Source organism: Mauremys mutica, chromosome 1 (assembly GCF_020497125.1).
Source record: "Mauremys mutica isolate MM-2020 ecotype Southern chromosome 1, ASM2049712v1, whole genome shotgun sequence".
In the NCBI taxonomy this organism is placed as follows: domain Eukaryota; kingdom Metazoa; phylum Chordata; order Testudines; family Geoemydidae; genus Mauremys; species Mauremys mutica.
Window position 1 is genome coordinate 104,830,055 of NC_059072.1, and position 26,472 is coordinate 104,856,526.

The following is a 26,472-nucleotide window of genomic DNA, read 5'->3' on the forward strand; positions in this document are numbered from 1 at the left end:
CACATCACCAGAAGTGTTTCTGTTGGGGGTGTTAGTTAATACTAACATTAAAAACTTTCAGATTAGTTACAATGATTCTCTGAATTTGGAGGTTTAAAAAAAATATACACAAGTGTATGCACTGCATTTTACAGACAAACTAAGATAGATCTCTGCCCCCAAGAGCTTGCCATCTAAATAGCTGAAGAGGGCAGAAGTTTTCCCCTTTATCCTCCACACAAGATGTCAAGACTGATGTCAAGGTGCATACTGCCTGCTTTGACTATTAGAGGGGCTTCCTTGTTATAGAAACATTAACACATTTCCAACTTAAATCCATTTGTCCTTTTCATACGCAATGTTTTCTAGCTATAAACTTCCTCCAATTGATTTTATAGTAATTTTAATGTGATGAATTGGTCTTAATTTTTTTATCATCAGAAATGTTTTACAATTGAACTAACAGAACATCTTAAAGATTTTGGAGTCCAACACCCATGTGTGGAGAAGCCATTAGCATTCACTGGAGAGAAAAAAATAACACTTTCAATGAGCCTGTTATTAGCACTCCATTTTGTCATTTTTGTATTTCGCCTTCACAACTGCATTTGCAGGTTCAGCTAACCACTCTGCCTTTATTGAGCAAACAGTCTTCCTCTTCCTCATTATCAGCATTTACCAACTGTTCAAGATGGAGATGTCAGTCTGGCATAGAAATGATGTCACAAATTCAGAGTACAAAGAATTACGAATTCACTCTGGGATTAAGAAGAAAAGTTGTGAGAAAAAACAATCAAATTCAAATATTAAATCTCAAAGAGAACCCAGAAAAACTGAAAAGGAAATGATATAATCTTTATACACCAGAAAAGGGTCTAGCGCTTCACAAACAGACACCAAATTCTGCCCTAAATTATACTCCATTGTCAAAAACCGTTACCTCAGATTTACTCAGGTGTAACTGAGGGAAGAATTGGCTCTGTCTATAGAAGATCAGCTTTTAATACAAGTTTCTCTCCTACTTCCAGGAAAGTGGAATGTTTTTTCCATATATAATTCCAGTAAGTTATACGCAGAGAATTATCTTAAGCCAAACAAATGTTAAAAGTCACAAGCTTCTACTATAGTTTTGCCAATATACTTTTCCAAATCTATTCTTACTTCCTTTTTTCATAAACATTAGCTGAAATAATGTTTCGTAACACAGACAGTATCACATCGCTGCAAGATATTTGTGGGTTTAACTTAGTTCCTGGACAAAATTACACATACTTTTCAAAATACGCAGAATGTTTATTCTGGCAACCTAAGATATTACTATTGCAAACCCAAGTTATACTTTATAGATAAGTCACTTGAATGTAAGTGACAGACATTGGTAAACTAACTTTGGGCTCCTTCCCACCAAAGTCAATGGAAAAAACTCATTAACTTTTAATGGGAACAGGAACAGGGCCTGTTAGACTTTAAACTATTAGTCACAGAGTAATAGAAGAAACAGCAAAAACATGTCACACAACTAGATATCCATGACTGGATTTTAGCAGTTTGTTTAAAAGTCAATCCCTTTTATAAGCAAGAAGCAATAACAGAACGGAGAGCTGGTCAGAACATTTTCAATTTAATTGCATTTTGTCAAAGCCAAAATGTTTTGGAGACATATGGGTTTTGACTGATTGCTATAGTACATGTAACAGCTGCACAGTTGCACCATACTGGAAAAAAACAAAAAATCCTCCTACTGTACTTCATTTGTGTAAAGATATACGACTATTACAACAGAAAGGTTGACTGACCTATATTAAACATCAGTTAGGAGAAGAGGATTCACCTCTATTGAAAGTTGTGATAAACTGCACTGACACAAATAGAAACTTTGCCTGTCTATACTAGGGAGTTGCATTTGTGAAGCTACACCAATGGCCCTTAAAAAAAAATTCTAAACAATCTAGACAAAGCCTTAATAGTCAAAATTGATTTCTGCTCCTTCTTTTGCTTATAGTGGTTGATTTAGTTGATGAAAAAGTAATGCTTTAAATAAATGGAGTCTTAGATCATATCTCCACTGTACTGTAAGGAAGGCCTAGTTAACGGAATATTCTGTCAACATAATGAGCAGAGTTAAAATTGTAATAGGGTTTTATAAAATATCAAAAAAAAATTAGGTTGAAATGTTAAGTTTTTGCTTTTCCAATGGAAGCAAGCAGGATTCTGCTACAAGACAAGTTTAATATTTGTGTTCAGCACCATATACAGCCAAGAAAATAAATGCAGAACAGTGAAATGTGCATGATTGAGGACATGTAGCACTTGGAGATTAAAAACTGCAGTTTTTAAAGCCTTTATGCTTATCCAGCAACTAAAGCTGGTGAAGCATGTTCAGATCACCCCCTTTTCACAAGGAACCTGGCACCTGAGTTCTGCAGCAGCTGGAGTTTGTGGAAAACCTTATTACGCAAGCCAACCTACAGGGAATTTCGGTAATCTAATCTTGTTATGACAGAAATGTGGATAACCATTTCAGAGACTGACGTGTTACAGAAATGGATGCAAGCTGTTTATTCTCTGACAGGTAAAAACTAGCAACAGAACTTAAATTTCTCAGAAAAGAAAAATCTGAAAGACACTCAACATTTTACTGAAGCACAAGGTAGAAACCCTCTCCAAGCATGACATCCTTGGATCTTCTCTGAAAGCAGAATTTTCAATAAAGCATGACATTACTGGTATCCAAATTCACAGCTATGTGAGTAATTGCATAACCACCCCTGGCATAAGTCTCCTCCATCTGTAAGAGAGGTAATACTTCCCCCTGAACCCTTCGAGGGGGGGGGGGGGGAGAGGAGGAAGAAAGGTGCTATGTAAAACTATTCCTAAAACTACATTTTCTTCTACCCAATGTTCTACCATGTTTTCACTACATTTACTAGTACATCATGAAGGTCACAGAACAGAAATTCAAGCCAGCAGGAACATACAGAAGAAGCAGCCTCAGCAGGTACTGCAGGAGGGACTATTGAACACTAAAGATGTCACTGAAAACTGTTAAAAAGCAGTCTAATGTGGACACTATCCCCTTTGCTGACTGGCTAGTTACTACAGCCCTCTCCCTCAAACTTCACGTGAGCCTCTATCCAGCTGCCCTCTATGCTTGCCTCTTTCCTGCACTCTTGCCCTATCACAGAGGTAGGCAACCTATGGCATGGGTGCCGAAGGCGGCACGCAAGCTGATTTTCAGTGGCACTCACACTGCCCAGGTCCTGACCAACAGTCCGGGGGGCTCTGCCTTTTAATTCATTTTAAATGAAGCTTCTTAAACATTTTGAAACCTTATTTACTTTACATACAACAATAGTTTAGTTATATATTATAGACTTACAGAAAGAAACCTTCTAAAAACGTTAAAATGTATTACTGGCATGCGGAACCTTAAATTAGACTGAATAAATGAAGACTCGGCACACCACTTCTGAAAGGTTGCTGACCCCTGCCCTATCATCTTCTGCCCGGATCCCATCCTCCTCCTTCCTACCTTTGTTTTTCCATTTAGAGAATCTCCTCTTAATGCAACCCCGCTGCAGAAAAGACTTTTTTTTTTAAAGTCATGGAATTAACATCTATCAGTCTGCTTGTATGTTATATCCCTTTCCTCTACTCTGTGGGTGTCTTCTTGATTTAGACTGTAAGGTCTTTGGCACACGGACAGTGTATAATTCTGTTTGTACAATGCCTTGCAATAGGGACCCTGTTTTTGGCTGGCCCCTGAACACGGCTGTTATGCTGCTAATACTACCAAAATACTACTACATTTGAATTAGACAGTAATCCATATAAATGAAGTGCATTCAATAAAACATTATTCTTGATATATTATGCTCATTTGCTCACTAATTCACAGCATAAGTAATTCACAATGGGGATGGGACTCCCAGTTAGTGTGAATCTGCGAGATTCTACTGTATTTTACATAATTAAATGAAAATGTTATAATATTTAGACTCAGACTTTAAGGTGAGAAGGGTCAAACATGATCATCCAGTCTGACATCCTGCACACTGCAGGTCACAGAGGCTCACCCACCCACTCCTGTAATATAGACCCTTAACTTCTAGATGAGTTATTGAAGTATTCAAATCATGATTTAAAGCAGGGGTCGGCAACCTTTCAGAAGTTTACCTTTCATTTATTCACTGTAATTTAAGGTTTCGCGTGCCAGTCATACATTTTAACATTTTTAGAAGGTCTTTTTCTATAAGTCTATAATATATAACTAAACTATTGTTGTATGTAAAGTAAATAAGGTTTTTTAAATGTTTAAGAAGCTTCATTTAAAATTAAATTAAAATGCAGAGCCCTCCGGACCGGTGGCCAGGACCCGGGCAGTGAGAGTGCCACTGAAAATCAGCTCGCGTACCGCCTTCGGCACGCGTACCATAGGTTGCCTACCCCTGATTTAAAGACTTCACGTTAAATAGAATCCATCATTTATACTAGTCCCATCACTGGCCATTGGAGATATCTGCTGTTAGCAGACACAGATTGGCTACATGCCATTGTAGGCAGTCTCATCATACCATCCCCTCCATAAACTGAAGCTCAGTCTTGAAGCCCAGTCTTGAAGCCAGTTAGGTTTTTTTGTCAGCACTATTCCCCTGGGAAGGCTGTTCCAGAACCTCACTCCTCTGATGGTTAGAACCTGTGTCTAATTTCAAGCCTAAACTTGTGGATGACCAGTTTATATCCATTTGTTCTTGTATCCACATTGACACTTACCTTAAATAACCCCTCTCCCTCCCTGGCATTTATCCCTCTGATGTATTTATAGAGAGCAATCCTATCTCCCCTTAGCCTTCTTGTGGTTAGACTAAACAAGTCAAGCTCTGAGTCTCCTCTCATAAGGTAGGTTTCCATTCCTCGGATCAGCCTAGTAGCCCTTCTCTGCACCTTCTGCACTTTGAATTCATCTTTCTTAAACACAAGAGAACAGAACTGCACATAGTATTCCAGATGAGGTCTTACAGTGCCTTGTATAATGGTACTAACACTCCCCTGTCTTCACTAGAAATACCTCATCTCATGAATCCTAGGACTGCATTAGCAGCCTCTCTCACAGCTGCATCACACTGGTGACTCAGTCATCTTGTGATCAACCAATACACCCAGGTATTTCTCCTCCTCTGCCGCTTCCAACTGATAATAGCTCATAGCAAAAATTCTTGTTTAGTCAGTCCCTAAGTGCATGACCTTGCACTTTGCACTATTAAATTTCATCCCATTTCTATTACTCCGGTTTTTAAGGTCATCCCGATCTTCTTGTATGATATTCTGATCCTTCTCCATATTGGCAATACCTCCCAACTTTGTGTCATCTGCAAATTTTATTAGCACACTCCCACTTTTTGTGCCAAGGTCACTCATAAAAATGTTAAATAAGATTGGTCCCAAGACCAATCCCTGCGCAACTCCACTAGTAACCTCCCTCGAGACTGACAGCTCACCTTTCAGTATGACCCATCATAGTCTCCCCTTTAACCAGTTCCTTACTCACCTTTCAATTCTCATATTAATCCCCATCTTCTCCAATTTAACTAATAATTTCTCAAGTGGAACTGTATCAAATGCCTTACTGAAACCCAGGTAGATTAGATCTACTGCATTTCCTTTGTCTACAAAATCAGTTATCTTCTCAAAGAAGGAGATCAGGTTGGTACAATCTACCTTTTCTAAAATCATGTATTATTTTATGCCAATTATCGTTTACCTCTATTGTCCTCAACTATGTTCTCTTTCAAAATTTGTTCCAAGACCTTGCATACAATTGAGGTCAAACTAACAGGCCTGTAGTTTCCTGGATCACTTTTTCTCCCCTTTCTTAAAAATAGGTACTATATTAGCATTTCTCTAGTCGTGGGTATGACCCCCGAGTTTACAAATTCATTAAAAATGCTTGGCATATGAAATTGCAAGATCAATAGCAATTCCTTTAATTTCTTGGATGGTGATTATCTGTCGTCATCTCCCCCCGATTTAGTCCCACTAAGTAGTCTGAGTCTGAGTCTGACTTCCATCTTGGATGTGGTAATTTCTACTTCCGTATCCTTGTTCCCATTAGCCACTCTGCCACTGCCCCTAAGCTCTTCATTTAAAGGGATAATACTTTGCTTTGAAGTTTCCACATATTAACTGCATGAGAGAGAACACTATTGTTATCTGAGACATTACAGCAAGTTCATTTATATACACAAAAGGTATAATGGAAGTGAGAATACTAATGAAGCTGCAACAGCTTTAAATGTATTTACTACACCCTTTAAACAGGCTAATTAGAGAGCATATCCAAAATGTTACACACAGTTGGTGTGTTTATATATGAGGTGTATACATTCACATACCATAATATAGCTGCCTACCCCATCCCCTCCCACAATCAATACAGGTGAAAAAGTAAAACCTCTTAAACTTAAACAGTTACCTATTGACAAAATAAATTTACTAGTGAGAGACTCCACAAGAATCAATATCCACGAAACAGCAAACTGCATTATATTCTGCAGAAGTGCCAGCAAAATTCTACTTCCAGGATCTTTGCTGTTGGTGATAATTTGAGAAGTTTTATAAAGAATATCTTGATTTGTGGTGGTCTTAATTCAGCTTACAAATCACATAAGAATTTTCTAACGTTACACAGAAGTGAATGCCAACAAATAAAAAAATTCTAATGTACGTTTTTTTAGAGTCACTTTCCTGAGCCATAACCAGACTTAACTCATTCTATTACTACTCTTTTAAGGAACAAGAAATGTCAAGAAGGGAAAAGTTTTCAAAAAGTTAATCTGAAATGGCAAGTGGAAAAAGATGGGTTTTGCCTAGCAGGAGTAGTGACTTTTGGTGAGAAACTAAGTCTCATCTCAAGTAGGTAGAGACCAGATCAGAGCCCTGAAGTGTGAACGTTCAGAGTTTATGACATGGTTTCCAGATCTGGGACCTTCAAGTTGGGCTTCTAAACAAAAATGGCCTGATTTTAAAAGCACTGAGAACCCCCAAATGCCACCAAACTAAATGGGAGCTGCAGGGGTCAAGCATTGTTGATAGCCAGGATACTTTTATTTAACAAACTAAATATAGATTTAGGAGCCTAACTTTAGACACTCAGATTTTGTCCCAATCCATTTTACCAGTTGAGTGTGTGTGTAAGGGTCATGGGTTTAAGTTCAGTGCAGATTTATACAAGTCTGGTATTTATTCCTACACTCACCCAAACAGGAGAATACCACACAATAACTCAGCATCACTGTGCCCCTGCTCCTGCATAGTAGTACTTTCCTGGTAGTCCAAGGAGCAATAAGAAATGATCTGGGATCCAGCAATTCCAGTTCTTTTCAACCTTACTCTCTGTATCTACAATTTACATGCTGTATCTACAGCAGAGAAAAGTTATCTTGTTAAGTAAACCGGTGGGTTGCTGAAGACACCGAGTTATGCAGAAACCTGAAATTAAAGCCTAGCCCTCTTTAAGTCAATGGCAAAACTCCCTAATACAGAAAAGCAAAAGTTTGGAGAGACCCAGAAAGGGAGATGAGAAATTATGCTATCTGAAAAGACAACCACCTCCATCTTTGTAATTCTAGATTGTCTCTCAATAGAAGGAATTGGGAGGGAAGAAGAGTCCCCCAAACAAAAATAAAAGCCATAAAACCATTTAGTCCTCTTCCTATATTTTGATTAGCCCTCTCCTTTTCATACTGGGTTTACATTTGCAAACTAGGTTTTCTGTAACAATTAATTCAGGGTATTGGTATAATAGTTTGAAAGAGCAGGTGTAGATGTGATCCCTGAAAAACCCTTAGCAACACCCTCCAATCCAATGGTTCTCAAACTTTTGTACTGGTGACCCCTTTCACATAGCAAGCCTCTGAGTGCGACCCCCGCCCTTATAAATTAAAAACACTTTTTAATATATTTGACACCATTATAAATGCTGGAGGCAAAGCAGGGTTTGGGGTGGAGGCTGACAGCTTGCGATCCCCCCATGTCATAACCTCATTAACCTGAGGGGTCCCGACCCCCAGTTTAAGAACCCCTGCTCCAACCTAATCTATACCCATTTATGGAACTACTATATTCTGGCATGTTACTACTGCTATATCAATTCTTTATACGTCCAAAAGCCTTTCTCTGCCATCCTTGCATACACTTATACAGTACTGTAAATCTGGGCTCATAGAAACATTAAGTGAATAAACAGAATAGGTCTAATACTTCACCGACGTTGGCTCATTATCACTTGCTTAAATAAACTAACTGGATTTTTAAGCATGGCCTCTCCTTTATAAATTCGAGCTGACTGCTTTTGACCTCTCTGTACCTGTATACATGTTTAGCTTCTCCATAACCAAAAACTAAAATATGTTTCTAATACCAAATTTGAACTTATAGGTCTGTAGTTTATCTATTTCCTCCCTGAAGTCTCCTTTTGCATCAATGTCACATTACCTCTTCAGTCGCTGTAGATCATCAGTCTTGTTGCTAGTGTCAAAAGCGACACTAGTTCTTATTTTGAGGATTCTAAAAAATAAAAATTTAAGTCCTGAAAGTGCATATATCAGGTCTAACAATCAATTTTCCTTTAGAGTGCTCGCAATATGATCAGCCACCTTTTAAGTGGCCAATCACAGCTAATCATACACTGCACATTTGGGGAAACAGCACTTCAGCAATTGTTGTCTTTCCACCACTTTAAGAACAGATATTTTTAATTCCAGAGTGCAGTTTTTTAGTGGCTGTGATATATAATGCTACCAAAGTGTGCTATAGAATCTTGAGATGCTCTTGCAGCTTCTCCAAGGCAAAACAATACAATGTTTATTCATCTCTTCTTTCTGTATTAACCAATCCAAAAGTAAATTGAAAACTTGACACTACCATCCAAATTAAAAAACACAGTAAGACCACCAAAACAGTGCCCCACCATGGCTAAACAAAGTAAAAGAAGCAGTTTAGAGACACTAAAGCAACCTTTAAAAAGTGGAAGTTAAATCCTATTGAGGAAAATAGAAAGGAGCATAAACTCTGGCAATTGAAGTATAAAAATATAATTAGGAAGGCCTAAAAAGAATTCGAACAACAACAACTAGACAAAGACACAAAAAGTAACAGCAAAAATTTAAGTACATCAGAAGCAAGAAGCCTGCTAAACCAGTGGGTCCACTGGACAATAAAGATGCTAAAAGAGCACTCAAGGAAGATAAGGCCATTCCAGAGAAACTAAATAAATTCTTTGCATTGTCTTCATGGCTGAGGATTTGAGGGAGATTCCCAAACCCGAGCCATTCTTTTTACGTCAATAATCTCAAGAACTGGCCCAGATTGGAATAAACTGATATTTATTTACTGGTATTGGAATAAACTGATAAACTAAAAACAGTAATAAGCCACCAGGACCAGATGGTATTCACCCAAGAATTTTAAAGGAACTCAGATATGAAATTGCAGAACTACTAACTGTGGTATGTAACCTATCATTTAAATTAGCTCCTGTACTAAATGAGGATAGCTAATGTGGAGGATAGCTAATGTGACACCAATTTTTAAAAAGGGCTCCTGGCAATTACAGGCCGGTAAGCCTAACTTTAGTTTCAACCAGTCTGCCCGGTACTGTAGTAAAGAACAGAACTATCAGACACATAGATGAACATGATTTGCTGGGGAAGACACAACATGGTTTTTGTTAAGGGAAATCATACCTCACTAATCTACTGTAATTCTGGGGGAGGGGGAGGTGTCAACAAGTATGTAGACAAGGGTGATCCAGTGGATATAGTGTACTTAGATTTTCAGAAAGCCTTTGACTCTTAAGCAAAGCAAGCTGTCATGGGATAAGAGGAAAGGTCCTCTCCTGGATCCATAACTGGTTAAAAGATAGGACTAAATGGGCAGTTTTCAGAATGGAGAGAGATAAATAGTGATGTCCTCCAGGGGTCTGTACTGGGACCAGTCCTATTCAACATACTCAAATGATCTGGAAAAGGGGGTAAACAGTGAGGTGGCAAAATTTGCAGATGATACAAAACTAGTCAAGATAAGCAAGTCCAAAGCAGACTGTGAAGAGTTACAAGGGGATCTCACTAAACTGGGTGACTGGGCAACAAAATGGCAGATGAAATTCAATGCCGATAAATGCAAAGTAATGCACATTAGAAAACATAATCCCAACTATTACATATAAAATTATGGAGATCTAAATTAGCTGTTCCCACTCGAGAAAGAGATTTAGGAGTTAACATGGATAATTTTCGGAAAGCATCCACTCAGCGTGCAGCAGCAGGCAAAAAAGCTAGTAGAATGTTGGGAATCATTAGGAAAGGGAGAGAAGACAGACAATATGGTATTGCCTCTAGACAAATCCATAGTACTCCCCATCTTGAATACTGTGTGCAGATCTGGTTGTTCCTTCTCAAAGAGAGATATATTGGAATTTGAAAAGTTTCAGAAAAAGGGCAACAAAAATGATTAGGGGTAAGGAACAGCTTCCATATAAGGAGAGGTTAATAAGACTGGGCAAAACTGTGCCCTAATATGATGAGTTATGGAAAGAGAATTTGAGAAAAACGGAGATAGCCTGAAATAAAATTAACCCTCATCTACACTACAAAAAACATGTTTAAACGTGGTTGTACCCAAAATTGGTTATTCCATGTAGGCTGTATGGACAGAAGAGCCCCGTTACAACCATGTTAGAGGACACTGGGTGATACTTAAATTGATAGATTAAATACAGCAACAGTTTATACGGAAGACTTATTAGAAAAATATTTAATGTTGTTTTGGCTTTCTAACAATACACGTGTTTTTATCGTTTTTGGACAGTTAATCATTGTATTTTTGTTCTTCATTTCACCTCTCTCTCTTCTCCTTCACCACTCCCCTGCAAGTTTATCTGCAGCCATGTTCCTTTTTGCCCCCAACACATGTCCCTGTCACTTATGGTATATCCACACAGCCCAGGGGAGTGAGCCTCTGAGTCCAGGACAACAGACTTGGGTTAGCAAGGCTCGCACTAGAGCTCTAAAGATAGTTGTGTAGACAGCACTTTGAAGCTGCAGCTCAGATTGAAGCTCCAGCACTAAAACCTACAGTGGAGGGTGGGCTCTCAACCCGGGTTGGGAGGCTTGCTCCTGCAGGCTGTGTAGACATTTTCTTAGCTCCCTTCTCCCCTTGACATGCTGCCCCAACGCTTCACTCCATTTTCACCTCAACACTCTTCTCCTGCGGACTGCTCTAATACTTGGCAGCATCTCCAGTCTTTTCTCTTCCTCTAAGTAGCAGTGGACTCCAGCAGAGGGACAGACGCTGGCTCTTATTTGTTTCCAGCTGCTTTTACAGGCATCTACACTCTTCTTTGCAGTGAAGAGCTTTGTCACCTGCAGGAGCAGCTGGAAACAAAAACAGCCAGCACAGCTCTCTGTAGACCAGGGGTCTCAAACACGCGGCCCGCGGGGCTCTTGCGTGTGGCCCACCAAGCTCCCCCGCCCCCCTGCCTACCCATGGAATTGCCCCCTGTGGCGTTGCGAGCCCCGCGCCGCTGTCTGAAGCAGCTGGCAGCATGCCCCTTCGTGCCAGGGAGGAGGGGGAAGGAGGTAGAGGGCTCCTGCACTGCCTCCTTCCAGGCACCACCCCCCGCAGCTCCCATTGGCTAGGAACAGGGAACCGCGGCCAATGGGAGCTTCGGGGGAGGTACCTAGAGGAGCGGCAAGAGCAACACACGCACAGAACCCTGAGCCCCTCTCCGTCCCCCAGGGGCTGCAGGGACACGGTTCCAGCTGCTTCCTGGAATGGAGCTGCATGGGGCCAGGGGAGGCAGGCAGGCAGGGAGCCTGCCCTGGCGCGCGCCACTGCCACCCTGGAGCAGCTCTAGGTAAGCGGCGCCGGGCTGGAGCCTGCACCCCAACCCCCTGCCCTGAGCCCCCTGCCACACCCTGCACATCACCTGCACCCCCTGGGGGCAGTGCTGGGGTGAGGACTTCGGGGAAGAGGTTGGATTGGGGCAGGGAAGGGGTGGAAAGAGGCGGGGCCTAATGGAAGGGGTGGAGTAGGGGCGGGGCCAGAGGCAGCGAGGGGGGAGTGTCAGTGATGCGGCCCTCAGTTCAATGCACTAGTCCTCATGTGGCTCTCATGGTCATTTGAGTTTGAGACCCCTGCTGTAGACTCACTGCAGGTGTTCCGAGGAGTATATCTGGAAATCTTTGATGAGGGTTAAAGGTTGTCTCCCTGCCTGATTTTTCATTCCTGAGCACCTTACACACAAAACAATACATATGTGCTTGGTGGCAACAACTGAATTTTTGCCCTGTTTTTGTGGAAGTAACCACCATTCCCTTTTTTACAGTCACATGTTGGATCAAGAGGAGCCAGCAGCAACTGTAAGTTGTATCACTTAAAAAAAAAATAAAAAAAATCAGAAATGGTTTTTAAAGTAAGTTGTGTTTTAGTCCCCAGAAAGATGTCTTGCATGTTTCCACATCTTTCACTGCTCAACACTGAAGCAGTTTTTCCCTGGCAGTGCTCAACTATTGTCACTAAGTTCTCAGTATTCCAACAAAGGGCACACTAAGCATCAGAGAAGATACAATGGACAGATACAGACTGATGGGAAGTATAAAGAAAAAGAGTTTGAAGGAGGATTTTGAAGGAGGACAGTAAGCTAGTTTTGCAGATGTTCATGGGGAGTTCCTACCATGCATGAGGGGCAGCATGGAAGAAAGCACAAAAGTGCTTGTATGAAAATTTAACATGTGGGCAATGGAGGCTGGTATCATGGGTCAATCTGAGACAAAGTCCACATCTTGATAGTGAATGAGAGGACAAGAAAGGTCAGGACAGGCCACAAAGGGCCTTGAAAACAAAGACAAGTATCTTATGTTTGATTCAACAGAAAAAGAGATGCAAAGAAAGGGTTGATATGGTCAAAGTGATGGGCTAGGAAAAGTATATTTGCAGGAGAATTCCAAATAGATAGGAATGGGGCAAGACTGCATTTGTCAAGGACAGAAAAGGATGTTGCAGTAATTTACACATGATATGATCAGACCTGATCAAGAGTTTTAGCTGTGTGGATGGAAAAGGCAGGCATATTTTAGGAATGTCATGCAAAAAGCATCTGCAAGATTTAGACATAGCCTGGTCATGAAAACCAAAGGAGGTCTGATTTGAGGATGATGCCCTGGTAAGGGCCTGAGCAACAGGCAAGTTGGTGGTGCACAGGTTATCCACATTGTTTTTCCATTTTTATTAGATTTCTCAACGGTATGCACATCTGTTGAGCAGCTTGTAACTTATCAGTATTGCTTTATCTCCCTTCTAAAGTCTCTTTTATATGTAGAGAACTTCCTGGTGAATTTGCTCATATGCACTTGCTGAAATTTAACTTTTGTCTTCCATTCTTTGGCAACCATGCTGTTTCTAATCAGACAGTGGAACATATTTTCTACATTTTTGTACTTTCAACCCTGCAATCAACACCAACATGTGTTTTTGTTTGTTGTGTGTCAGGCTGCTTTATATCCAGCACTGTGATACACTAGAGTCTCAGACCAATTGTGTCACGGCAACTTCTAACAAGCTAGTAAGCGCCAACCACTACTTTTGCACCAGGCTAAAACAAACATGTTGATCAAAGAAATCTTAACATGTTTAGATATAGAAATGCACAGTCAAGGCAACCAAACAACCTTATCTCTGCCTGCAGTGATGTTATGCAAAGAATATAGGATTTTGATTAAAGTATTTTAGTGTTTCTGGTCCCGGATTAGATTTTTCTTTCATATGTTTAAATACCAGTTTTAATCCTGTCTCTTTATCCCCTAGAGTAGTAGCTCTTAAACTTCTTTACTGGTGACCCCTTTCACATAGCAAGTCTCTGAGTGCGACCCCCACCTTTATAAATATATAAAAAAGTGTTTTTAATTTAACACTATTATAAATGCTGGAGGCAAAGCGAGGTTTAGGGTGGAGGTTGACAGTTTGCGACGACCCATGTAATAACCTTGTGACCCCCTGAGGGGTCCCGACCCCCAGTTTGAGAATCCCTGCCCTAGAGGCATCTGGGTGCCTTAAATATGCATTTTCATACCTTAAACAGGGGAGGCTCCAGGCACCAGCGCAGCAAGCACATGTCTGGGGCGGCAAGCTGCAGGGGGTGGTCTGCTGGTTGCAGTGAGGGCAGCAGTCAGGCAGCGTTCGGGGGCATGCCTGCAGGAAGTCCACCGGTCCCATGGCCCCAGCGGCAATTCGGCAGCAGGTACGCCGAAGGCGCGGGACCGGCAGATCACCCGCAGAAATGCTGCCAAATCCGCGTCCCCAGCAGACCTCCCGCAGAGATGCTGCCGAAGGCCGCCTAACTGCCGTGCTTGGGGCAGCAAAATACATAGAGTTGCCCCTGTTAACAAATCTGGATTTCTTTTAAGTGTAACCTTATTTCTGAATTTCCTGGTTGAATTACAACATCCATGTAATGTTTTTATCCTTAAACTTACTGATGTTATGGAGTTAAGGTTAAGAGAGAGTAACAGCTTTTTGGTTTGTGAATTCTCTTCATTTTTAAAAAGTGTTATATATGAACACCAAGCAAGAAACACAAAGAGAATGCTATCACATATTTATAATAATTTGTTAAAATAACATTTTTTATTATTTTAACTTTTAAGAGCAGTACACCAAAGCAGAGCAAAGCAACCCAAGTGTAATGGTGAATCTGGCCCTTAAACTGCAATGGATTTATCAGAGTTCTGTGTTAGTAAAATCAGTGCTATGTGAATAAAGACAGTGAGAACTCAATCCCAAAGGCAGCGAGAACTCAATCCCAGAGTCCCAGTGTCCATGCTCTAATGGCTCCCCCTGTGCTTGGGCCCCCAGAAGTTTTGCCTTAACATGCAACGGAACAAAGACAAATAACTAGCTCACTAGTCTTCACTACAGAATCTTTAAAGAGCAATGACAGTTGAGGCAAGTAATCTAACCAAGAAGAACTCGCTGCATGTCCAGTCTCCCTTATACAATTGAGCCATTACAACTAATAAAACTGTTGCATGCAAGTTAGATGTACAGAAAGGGTGGGGACTGGTTGCACTGATGTCACAATGGTCCCATTTAAGCGTTACCTGAACTGTTTAACTGATCCCATCTAGCCATAAAAAATTAGACACAATAATATAGCTTAATTACAACTAGTTATCTCAAACAGTTTAAGATTTCAATTAATTTCAACTATCATGGTAAATTTCAAGTATGTTATTCCATTAGGATTATTTGGAACAAAAAACTTAATACTAAATTTTTTAAAAAGCAATAATGTTATTAATTATAATGCAAACAAATTAACAGATTTACTTATACATTCTCAGAAAATTCACTGTGCTCAAAAAGTGTTCTAAACTTGGAGAATTTGTTTTGTTTTAAGTTTGTATTTCTCCCTAGACAAAATAAAGGTTTCAATGCACAACACAACTCTACCTTACCTATGGAGTTGCAACCAGATATATACCGGTACATATCCACAGCTACATGCACTTAGAATGCAGAATGGAAAGCTGCCGTTAAGAGTTTATGTTTTATGCTAGTTGTAACAGCACACCTACTTCAATAGCTTTCTGCTTTTTCCTCAGTGGCATGCACATTACTCACCAGGAACCCTACAGCTTGTCACAAAAGAGGGACACTCACTAATATCTCTTTTCCATCTTAAGTATTAGAAGCATAATCTGTTTTTATATAGTCAAGGAGGAAATAGTTCTCTATTACAAGTATTTCTGTCAGTCTTCTACTGGACAGTTACTTTATACTTGAAAAATATACAGCATATTTAACTCAATGGAGTTCATTTGATACTCAAAGCTTACCTCCAAGTATATTGATGGTGGGTTATGCTCTCCTCCAAACTTGTCAAGCAGCGCCTCTATGTGTTCTTGTGTTAATTTAATCATCTGTTTGATATTCCATACCTAAAATATAAACATATTTTTTTGTAAATCAAAAAGAGGCAAGGCTGGGATAGATTTTAAAAAATTAAAAACCATGAACCCACATCTTAATAGCTAAAAACTAAGTTAACCTTTAAGGCTGAAAAAAAAGTCAGACTCCATATTTTACTGAAATGACTGTAAAATGTGTCCTAGACCCAAATCAATCATTTTTTTCCAGAGCTTTGTTGACAAAAGTCCTTAATGAAAATACCGTTTCAAAGTATCAGTAATATCAATCAAAAACAGCAACTGGTGGTTATTATGATCACCTACTAGCTGTATCAATACAGTCTCAGTTCTATTCCAGTCTTAAACTAAACTGAGCAAAGACCCTTTCATTTTGAAATGCACGAACTGCTAAAAACAAACATCTCTCATATTACTTTTCATATGGAGATCTCAAAACACTTTACAAAGTCTTATCTCCATTTTATAGATGGGGAAACTGAGGTAAAGATGTGCAGTGACTTATCTAAGGTTACATATGATACAGTACAAAATGGAAATCTGATTAGAGGAGAAAACTAATCTATGTAATGTTCAAAGTTTCAGGATTTTATTAATCTGTTCAAGTTGCTATGACGACACTTGCAAATCAACAAATGTCAAACATTCAGTGGTAAACTGGTAACTACTGTAATCACATGATCTAGATATTTCTAATGCACCTATCACTGCAGTATTTAAATGCCCTGATCTTAAACACATTGCACACTTGGGGCTCTATACTGCCTCAGTTTGCAAGTTTTTCCCACTGACTCTGCAACTTCTTGAAAGAGCCCATAATAACCACTGTTAGTATTATGAGATGACTATGAGTGATACCTTGCAGTGTAAGTCATCACTATGCAATGTTCAGTTGTTGAAGCTGAATCAATACAATAGTAAGTTCACTTACAGGAAAACAAGGTACTTTGATCCAGTAGAAGTCGAATTTTTTCACTTGTTGGACCAACAGACTCTGGCCTCCAGAAAAGAGATATTTTTATTTTTCTTAAAATTACATTTGCTATCAACTTAATGTGATGAAAATTGAGAAAGATTTAATTTCTACAAGCCAGAGAAAAAATACTTATCTGTTCTCTGAAGGTACCATTTATAAAAGTATCACTATTCAAAATTGATGCTATTACTTAGAGACTAGTGAGAAAGTAATATAGCTCAAAATTCAAAAAGCCATCAGCTCCAGGATGGAGAATTGCATACTGCTTCTTCCAATGGAACCTCAGAGATTCCTGTGACCTGTCAGTGAAAGAAAATACAAATCCCTCAGTCTCTAAGGAGAGAGGTGGGATGGTGGTGATAGAATTTATACCTTTACGGAAAAAATTGCAGGGAATTAGCTTTATCTTCTATTAAAAGATACCAGTAACAGAACCCCAACTCCATGGATGTCTCAAACATTATACTAGAAGGTAACTAAAGAGAAAAATCTTTCTGCAACACAGAACAAACATGATAGAAGTTCAAAACACACCTAACTCACTCATATTTTAATAAAGATATCTCAGTTATTCAGTAGTAGCTATTAAGGATGGGGACACCACAAAAATAAAACAAGTGGAAAAGACAGTTGGGTAACCTCTAGCCCAATACAAGTTTGAAGCACTGATGATAAATTTTGCTTCTTCTCATGACACCAATTTCAAGCAATAATAGTTTGTAAAAAGATGTACAGAACTTTGTGGCTGCCTTCCAAATATGTAAACTCAGTGGAGGCTGGCTGTAAAGACCAACTTTTTCTCTGAACTCACACAAATGTTTGTTAATATGACCATTAAGTTGTATGCCTGCCAAGAAGCAGCAATGAGAGAGGTGTGCAATGTATACATATCAAAAGAATCAGAAAGCTCTGTGATCGAATCTGTTCCAGGTAAGAGAGTAGGGAGTTTTACCTGGTAAACTGATGGAATAAGATCCTGCTGGTTTGGATGCTAGGAAAGAAAGTTGGCGGGATGATTAAGGTGGAATCCCAGCATTACCTTGGAAGATATTTGCAACTGGATCTGTCAACAGAGCCCAAACGCTCACTCAAGACACAAGCTGAAATCACCAGTATCGAAGGAGAACCTTCATTTAATAAGTCTGCTCACATATCAAGTGGTTGTAAAGGAGTTGTTACACTAAAGTTTAATCACCTCATTGACATCCAGCATGGGCACTTCAGCTTTTTATTTTGTGTGTACTACATTTATAAGCTCATCTACCTCCAGTGTTAAATAGGGCTTTAGGTATCCTAAAACTAAACAGTGATCACAGAGTTCCCAGCCCACACCACATTTTCTGTGAGCATGAGAAATCCACTCTACCACTATGGCTGGAGTCCCTACTAAGCTACATCTCCACTCAGCTCTTGGTAGGGTTGGCAATTTTCAAGAGCACTTAAGTGACTTAGAATCAAGTCTCGCTGACTTTCAATGCAACTTTCACTTCTGAAAATCCCACCCATGGATAACCACCTCATGGAGGGGCTTAGGACTCAACATCCCTCTCCTACACTAACAGCATCACATACATAGGTGGTTGAGGAAGGAATCGCCAGTGGACAAGGTGGTCTCATCTGGTTGTCCCTGTACTACCAGAAGCTTCCCCATTTCTTCTCTGTGGTGGCTGGAGGGTGAATGACTTCCTCCCTCCCTGCAAAGATGTTTTCTACTTTGCATCCAGCAGTTACTATTCTGAGCTGCTTTTTCTCTCTCCCTCCTTCCTGTTCTACTGTTCTAGCACTATAATAACAGAAGCAGAAGCACCAGGAGGAAGAGAGGGCAGATAGAGAGCAGACTTTCAGAGCCAAAAACTGGAGTTAATGCCCTGGAAAAGCCCAAATAGCTGCCAAATGTACTCAAAGGAGTTGGGGAAGAGCACACACTAAATTCTAAACCACACCTTTTCACACTGAATCATGGACCTTTTCTATTGGAATTGGTTCGTTTTCCTAGATGGTTGGAAGGAGTCTACCCGAAAAATTAACCTCGTGACCTCTACTCCCTTAGCTGCATTACTTACAGGAGGAAAGGTACATGAACTCCCTCCCCATCCAGTAAGTAAAGAAAGCATCCCTCAAAAGTGGATCATTAAACAAGTTATGCAGAACTCCAATAGCGTGTTGCTTGCAGACACCGCAAACCGATCTCTCTGGTATGCCCCACTCATGAAAGAGCTAGCTTCAATCTGAGACAACTCACATGGCCCTCACATTGATTGAAATACTCTGTCTACAACCAGGTTCTCTTTCCTGCCAAGTAACTGGTAATTAGACATATTGTGGTACACTGCCCGAACCCATCCTTGAAGAACTGCCGAACAAAGGAGACAACTCCCATTCTACCTTGCACATAGAGAGGATCCTGTATGTTGAATCAACCATTTCTGGGAATATTAGGTCAGTGAAAGCTCTGAACCTTACCTCATGGATCTTATCTCAAAAAAGCTGCATCTAGAGCAGTGGTCACCAACCAGTCGATCGCAATCTCTGGTGGTGTAGCGTGGCTGCCGCTGAGGCAGGTTCCCTGCCTGCCCTGGCCCCATGCTGCTCACGAAAGAGGCCAGCGAGGCCACGTGGCCCTTGGGGTTGGGGGCAGGAATCTCCCTCTGCGCACTACTACTGCCTGCAAGCACCGCCCCCCGCAGCTCCCATTGGCCAGGAACGGGGAACTGTGGCCAATGGGAGCTGCAGGGGCAGTGCTTGCAGAGAGGGGCAGCACGCAGAGCCACATGCCCCTCCCCCACAGGGCCACAGGGGCATGTTGGCCCCTTCTGGGAGCAGCATGGGACCACAGCTGGCAGGGAGCCGCCTTAGCCTTGCTGCACCGCCAACCGGGAGCCACCCAAGTTAAGTGCTACCTGGAAGGAGGCCATACCCCAGCCCCCTCTCGGAGCCAGCACCCCATACCCCCTCCTGTAAACCCACTCTTGCACCCCAACCCTCTGCCCCAGCCCTGACCCACCTCTCAGAGCCAGCACCCCATACCCCCTCTTGCACCTCAAGCCACAGTCCTGAGCCCCCTCCCAGAGCCAGCACTGTGTGCCCTCTACAGCACCCCAACAGTCTGCCCCAGCCCAGAGCCCCTTCCTGTACCCAAACTCCCTCCCAGAGCTTGCACCCCTCACCCCCTCCTGTACCCCAATTCCCTGCCCAGGCTCAGCCCAAAGTGCTCTCCCACACTGCAAACCCCTCAGCCCAAGCCCAGAGTCCATATCCCTCCCTACCCCAGCCTGGTGAAAGTGAGTGAGGGTGGGGGAGAGTGAGCAACAGGAGGTGGGGTGGAGTGAGCGGGGGGGTAGATCCTGGGTTGCTCTTAAATTCAAAAAGTGATCTTGGGTATAAAAAGGTTGGAGACCACTAATCTACAGACTGTCCTAGAGAGAGAGGACAGCTCCTTAAAAATGAAGCTCCATGTATGTAGAACCCATCTCAAGCAGGAAGCCTGTGATTACTCAATCTGATTGAGGGAATCTGGAAGCCCCTGCCTAACTGCAGCTAGCCCGTGAACAAGCCACTACTTCATGGAGGCAGTCAATCACATGTAGCACAAGAACACCTGACTTTAACACTACAGCATCCGTAGCTGTCACCTCATACAGAGGTCTCCCATGCCATGAGCTACTGTTATGGCTATCAGGCCCCAAATCTATAACTTAATCAATTTTGAAGCCGGATGGCTCCAATATCTCTTCTCTGCTAGGTCCACACCGCTGATACTGTACCAGTGCAGAAGGCCTTGAGTCCAGCTGGGCTTCCACACAAGGTACCTATGTGATGGGTTGGATCACCGAAACCGCCTTGAGAATGCCACTTGATGTGCCCAGACTACTTCTGAGCCTGTTTTCCCTGCCAGCTTGGTACTTCAGTGCCTTGCCTTGTTTGAGACAGACATGCTTGACTGCTGCAAACACAGATCCAAGTCTGAACCATGTCCCCCACAAGCTGCAGGCTTAATTGAAAACAACTTAAGAAGTACTCCTGTCTCCAGCACTCAGATGCCCAACTCCCAATGGGGTCCAAGCCCCAAATAAATCCATTTTACCCTGTATAAAGCTTATACAGGGTAAACTCATAAATTGTTCGCCCGCTATAACACTGATAGCGAGGCATGCACAGCTGTTCCCCCTCCCCACATTAATACATAGTCTGGGTTAATTAATAAGTAAAAAGTGATTTTATTAAATACAAAAAGTAGGATTTAAGTGGTTCCAAGTAATAACAGAAAGAACAAAGTGAATTACCAAGTAAACTAAAATAAAACACGCACGTCTAAGCCTAATACAGTAAGAAAACTGAATAAAAGTAAATCTCACCCACAGAGATGTTTCAATGGGCTTTTTTCACAGACTGGATGCCTCCCTAGTCTGGGCCCAATCTTTTCCCCGGGTACAGTCCTTGTTCCAGCTCAGATGGTAGCTAGGGGATTTCTCATGACTGCAGCCCCCTTTGTTCTGTTCCACCCCCTTATATATCTTTTGCACAAGGTGGGAATCCTTTGTCCTTCTCTGGGTTACCACCCCTCCTTCTAAATGGAAAAGCACCAGGTTAAGAAGATGGATTCTAGTTCAGGTGACATGATCACATGTCACTGTAAGGGCTTGGCTACACTTACAAATTTGCAGCGCTGCAGCAGGGTGTGAAAACACACCCTCTGCAGCGCTGCAAATTGCGGCGCTACAAAGCGCCAGTGTAGTCAAAGCCCCAGCGCTGGGAGCCGCGCTCCCAACGCTGTCCGTTATTCCCCACAGGGAGGTGGAGTACGGACAGCGCTGGGAGAGTTTTCTCCCAGCGCTGGCGCTTTGACTACACTTAGCGCTTCAAAGCGCTGCCGCGGCAGCGCTTTGAAATGCAAGTGTAGCCAAAGCCTAAGACTTCATTACCCACTTGTCAGTACACAAATATACAGGAAGGCTTACAAGTAAACAGAGCCATGTACAGTCAATTGTCTTAGTTGATGGGAGCCATCAAGATTCCAAGCCACCATTAATGGCCCACACTTTGCATAATTACAATAGGACCTCAGAGTTGTATCTGAAACTAGAAATATGAAATATAAGAGTGGTACATTTATACAAATAGGATGACCACGCTCAGTAGATTATAAGATTTGTAATGATACCTTACAAGAGACCTTTTGCATGAAGCGTATTCCTGTTACATTATATTCACTCAGCATATTTTCATAAAATCATGTAGAGTGCAACATCACACCCCATTCACCTATGTGGGAAAAGCTGGAATGTTGGGTCTTTAAGAAGGAAGCCCATTGCCTCTGGCAGCACAAACAGATGTGTGGGTTCCTTCCAATTGTCCAAACAGCAAGCAAGTGCATATGAGCCTCTTATGGCTCTAGCTACACAAGAAATCACCACATCTCATTCTCCTTTACAACTATCTTCTGCCACAACAATGAAACTGTTGATCAATATGGGCAACTCAGTCATGGGAGATAGAATCTTTGCAAGAACCAGCCCAAGACTATAGAACTCACTGCTGGATAGCATAAGAATAAGCACTATGTGACTTTGCAGGCTAAATGCAATACACCCCTCTGTTCTCAAGCTCTCTTTTAACTGCATCCTTACCCACACCCATCACTTTTTCCAGGGGCTTGTCTACAGAGATAGTCACACCAGAGGGGTGTAAATTTTAGTCCTCACTAGCGTGTCATGCACTACTGGCTCCCGTGGAGCCTGACGGCATGCACTAAAGTATGTCAGCGTAGTCTATATTAACACACACTAGGGAACTTTTAATGCACCACACCTGGGTCAGGTTACTGTGCAACACAAGAGGATTAAAATTTACATCCCTTTGGTGTGCACAAAAGTACCACGTTGACAAGCCTTAGGATAATAAATACAACATGCACACACACACGCCTAATTTTACTGTGGGGAGGGAGAAGGTGGGGAAGAGAGAGAGAGAGATGTTCTTATTCTTGGAAGGCTGCAACAGTTCTTTGGCTAGCCAGGACTGTCACCTTGTTACCCCCTGCTTTCCGCAAAAGAGTCTTTATTGAGGTAGCTGGGCATCAGCTCTGCGACGCCACCAGCCTTTCAACCACTCTCCTCTGGGCTATGGCAGCCCTAAATCTGCCTTGCAGATTAACAATAGATGTACCTCAATCCCCGAGTCCCTTTGAATCATTCCCCTGTGATATCTAGCCCCCGACATTGGCTACTCACAGAAACTCTAGATTCTCTACACCCAAAGGTTCAGCATACCCCAGTTTACCAATTTTACCTTAAACCACCACTCCTGTACAACACACAACACTTGTGAGCACTTAAATAAACATATTTGTGGTTTACTGTAAAAATGAAGATTTAACTAGAAATGAGTGGTGGAAACGAAACGAAACGAAACAAAACAAAAAAAAGGGGGGGGGGGGAGATAGCTCAGTGGTTTAAGCATTGGCCTGCTAAACCCAGGGTTGTGAGTTCAATCCTTGAGGGGGCCATTTAGGGATCTGGGGCAAAAATCTGTCTGGGAACTAGTCCTGCTCTGAGCAGGGGGTTGGATTAGATGACCTCCTGAGGTCCCTTCAAATCCTGATATTCTATGAAAAGGGTTACAATATAAAACAAAATCATAAAATGCAAATCTGGGTCTACACTTATCAACAGTTACTCTTCCTATTTAATAAAGTAGATTTCCCCAGGAAATCTATTGCAGGGATAGCTGGTTTCTTAAGAACCATAATCTGAAAGTTCAGGAAAACATCCCTGCTCTACACAGGGTTATCCTCAGTAAATGGGGTGCTTTTCCCTCCATGTTGTACCAAAACCAGCCTTCAGTTACTATTCACAGACAGGGTGAATACTTACTTGTAATGTTTTTTTTGTTTGTTTTTACCTTTAAGTGGTTTCATTTGTTTGTTGTTGCCTCTGATGGCTTCCCATTCAACGTCTTAGGGCTTGGCTACACTGGAGAGTTGCAGCGCTGGTGGTGGCTTTACAGCGCTGCAACTCACTCACCGTCCACACTTGCAAGGCACATACAGCCCTGTATCTCCCTGGCTACAGCACTGGCTGTACTCCACGTCTGCCTGGGGAATAACGACTGCAGTGCTGGAGTGCCAGTGTAAACAATGATTAATCTTACTACGCCGTAACTGACCTCCAGAATTTTCCCATAATGCTTTTAACTAAAGAACTCTCTTTGTTTTGTTATGATGCCTCTCTTTGTTTTGTTGTGAACTCGGAGCTCCCAGAGCTGCTTATCTAAAAAACAAACACAGCTCCTGTTTGCTGTGAATGGCAGGGGGATGAATGTCCACAGCTAGTGTTTGCTTGAGGAGAGAAACAGCACGGCGGGGGAGGGGAGGTGGAAGGGAGCCCGTCGGAGCAGCTGCTTATCTGGTCTGAAGGCTATTTGCATTTAAGAGTGAATGAGGGGTTGGGGAAGTGGTCAGAATTTGCAAGGCAGGGAGCTGACAGTGTCGGCTCCAAAAATCCACTCTCTCTCTCTCCCCCACACTCCCTGTCACACTCCACCCCACCCCCCTCTTTTGAAAAGCACGTTGCAGCCACTTGAACGCTGAAATAGCTGCCCATAATGCACCACTCCCAATAGCACTGCAAATGCTGCCACACTGCAGCGCTGGTAGCTGTCCGTGTGGCCACACTCCAGCGCTTTCCCTACACAGCTGTATGAAGACAGCTTTAACTCCCAGCGCTGCACACCTGCAAGTGTAGCCAAGCCCTTAGTATTGCTCAAGGCTAAACAACTGAGCTTGCATAGCATCACCAGCCAAAGAGGGTGAGGTGGCAACTCCCCCTTGCCCAAATGGGCCATTACATTATCTCCAGATGACTAATTTCTACTCTAAGTGCATAAAGCATACTTTCAATACATTGTTTCTGAAAAATACCTGTACATACACCTTACAATGATTATGAATCTTAACAAGTTATAAGCTTTGTGTAGATATCTTACATGTTACTGTTTACAAATAAGTGTCGTGTAAGATGTGTTTAGTTTAGTTAGTCTGTCAAATCTCAGTGAGAGATGTTTGAGAATACGGGATCCATTGCCAAGGGGTCTCTGCCCCAGAGGCACTCAAATATTATGGTATTAGGCTATGGTTGCCAAAGTATTTTACAGAAATGAATAACTGATGCCAGACCAAAAGGCAACACCCAGAATTATTAGTGTTGGTCTCTTATAAGAAACCTGTGATACTTTCAGTGGTTGCACTACATTCCCCCTCCTCCCACCCCCAAACACACTTAAGTGTTTGCAAAAATCTGGAGAGCACAGCCAGTCACCTTCCTTAGGAAGCTACATAGTTGCAGACACTATTTTCTACCTTTTCCTACCAGAAATACTAGATCCTTTATATTCAGAACGTCCTTGTCTTTTATTTGGAAATACCTGATATAAAGAATCTGTTTCTTCTTTCACCTAGTGGCATGAGCTGAAAAGTATTCTTTGTCAGGAGAAATTAAACTTCTGGTAGCCTTCAGGAAATTATTTAAGCTCAATTCAGTAGCCCCATTTAACAATGCTGGAGACCCAGAGCCTTCAGTGACAGATGTCCTTTAAGTCTCTCCCCTCCCCTCTCCTCATAGGGAGGTATACTAGCTAACCCAGAGAAGCCAAAGGATTCCAGGCCAACAGCTCAGTGACACTGGTACTAGGGCTTTGCACCAAAAATGTCTCTCATGCACTTCATGCTTAAAAAGGTGACAACCCCAAAAGGGATTCACTGCAACAAATAAGAATGCTTAAACAAGTCTTTCAGAATGCCCTTCAGATCACAAATTTTTGTAAGTGTTCCACAAAGCTGTGCTAGAACTATGAGATGGTTAGTCCTAAAATGCCCTGATACAGGACCAGCTGAAAGAACTACATGTCAACATGATAAAAGTGCTTTTTCAAACTGATTTGCAGGGTGGACATGCTGCACCAATGCAAAGACAATCCATGCAACCAACAACTTATATGCAACTCATGTCCCTATAATAGTATACTTGCTTAGTACAGATAGAACCAAAGAATTCCAATGAGATGTGCTGTAACATTAATTGGACATGCTGCAAGAAAGCCTGACAGCCCTACGTATCTGGAAGTTTGGGATGGAGGAAGACTAAAAACATTTATATATGTTGTAGGTAATACTTCACATTTGTAATCCAAACTGTGTGTCAAACGATCAACACATCATAATATCCTAATAGATGCACTTATTTACAATTGATTATTTAGAGATTTTCCTGCATTATGTCAAATCCACGTATCTTAAAATAAATGTAACTGGATTTGGCGACTGCAACTGGACTAACTGCTGCAGATACTTGGTAAAGAAGACCACTGACTTTGGCCCATAAGGGAAGCAGAAACAGGAACGTGGTAACAGTGTGGTCACTCCGTAAAGGCTGAATCGGGTTTTGATTCCCCTTCCCAGCTAGTGCAGCTGGCATAGGCCAAGGTGAACATAAGGAGAGCCAGAAGACCCAAGGGATTCCAGACCTGGTCATCCTTATC

At 41.8% G+C, this 26,472-nt stretch overlaps 1 protein-coding gene across 6 annotated transcripts in view; it reads right to left on the reverse strand.

Moving 5' to 3' along the window:
- BRAF (B-Raf proto-oncogene, serine/threonine kinase) overlaps positions 1 to 26,472 on the reverse strand; it is a 136,582-nt gene that overhangs the window by 82,687 nt on the left and 27,423 nt on the right. For 4 of the 6 annotated variants that reach the window (XM_044989354.1, XM_044989370.1, XM_044989360.1 and 1 more), the window contains exon 2: positions 15,873 to 15,974. In XM_044989354.1, the coding sequence (XP_044845289.1) occupies positions 15,873 to 15,974 (102 nt within the window). Of the gene's footprint in view, positions 1 to 8,472; positions 8,545 to 15,872; positions 15,975 to 16,893; positions 17,028 to 26,472 lie in introns of those variants that run through there. The other 2 variants (XM_044989371.1, XM_044989372.1) reach the window with 2 other exon arrangements.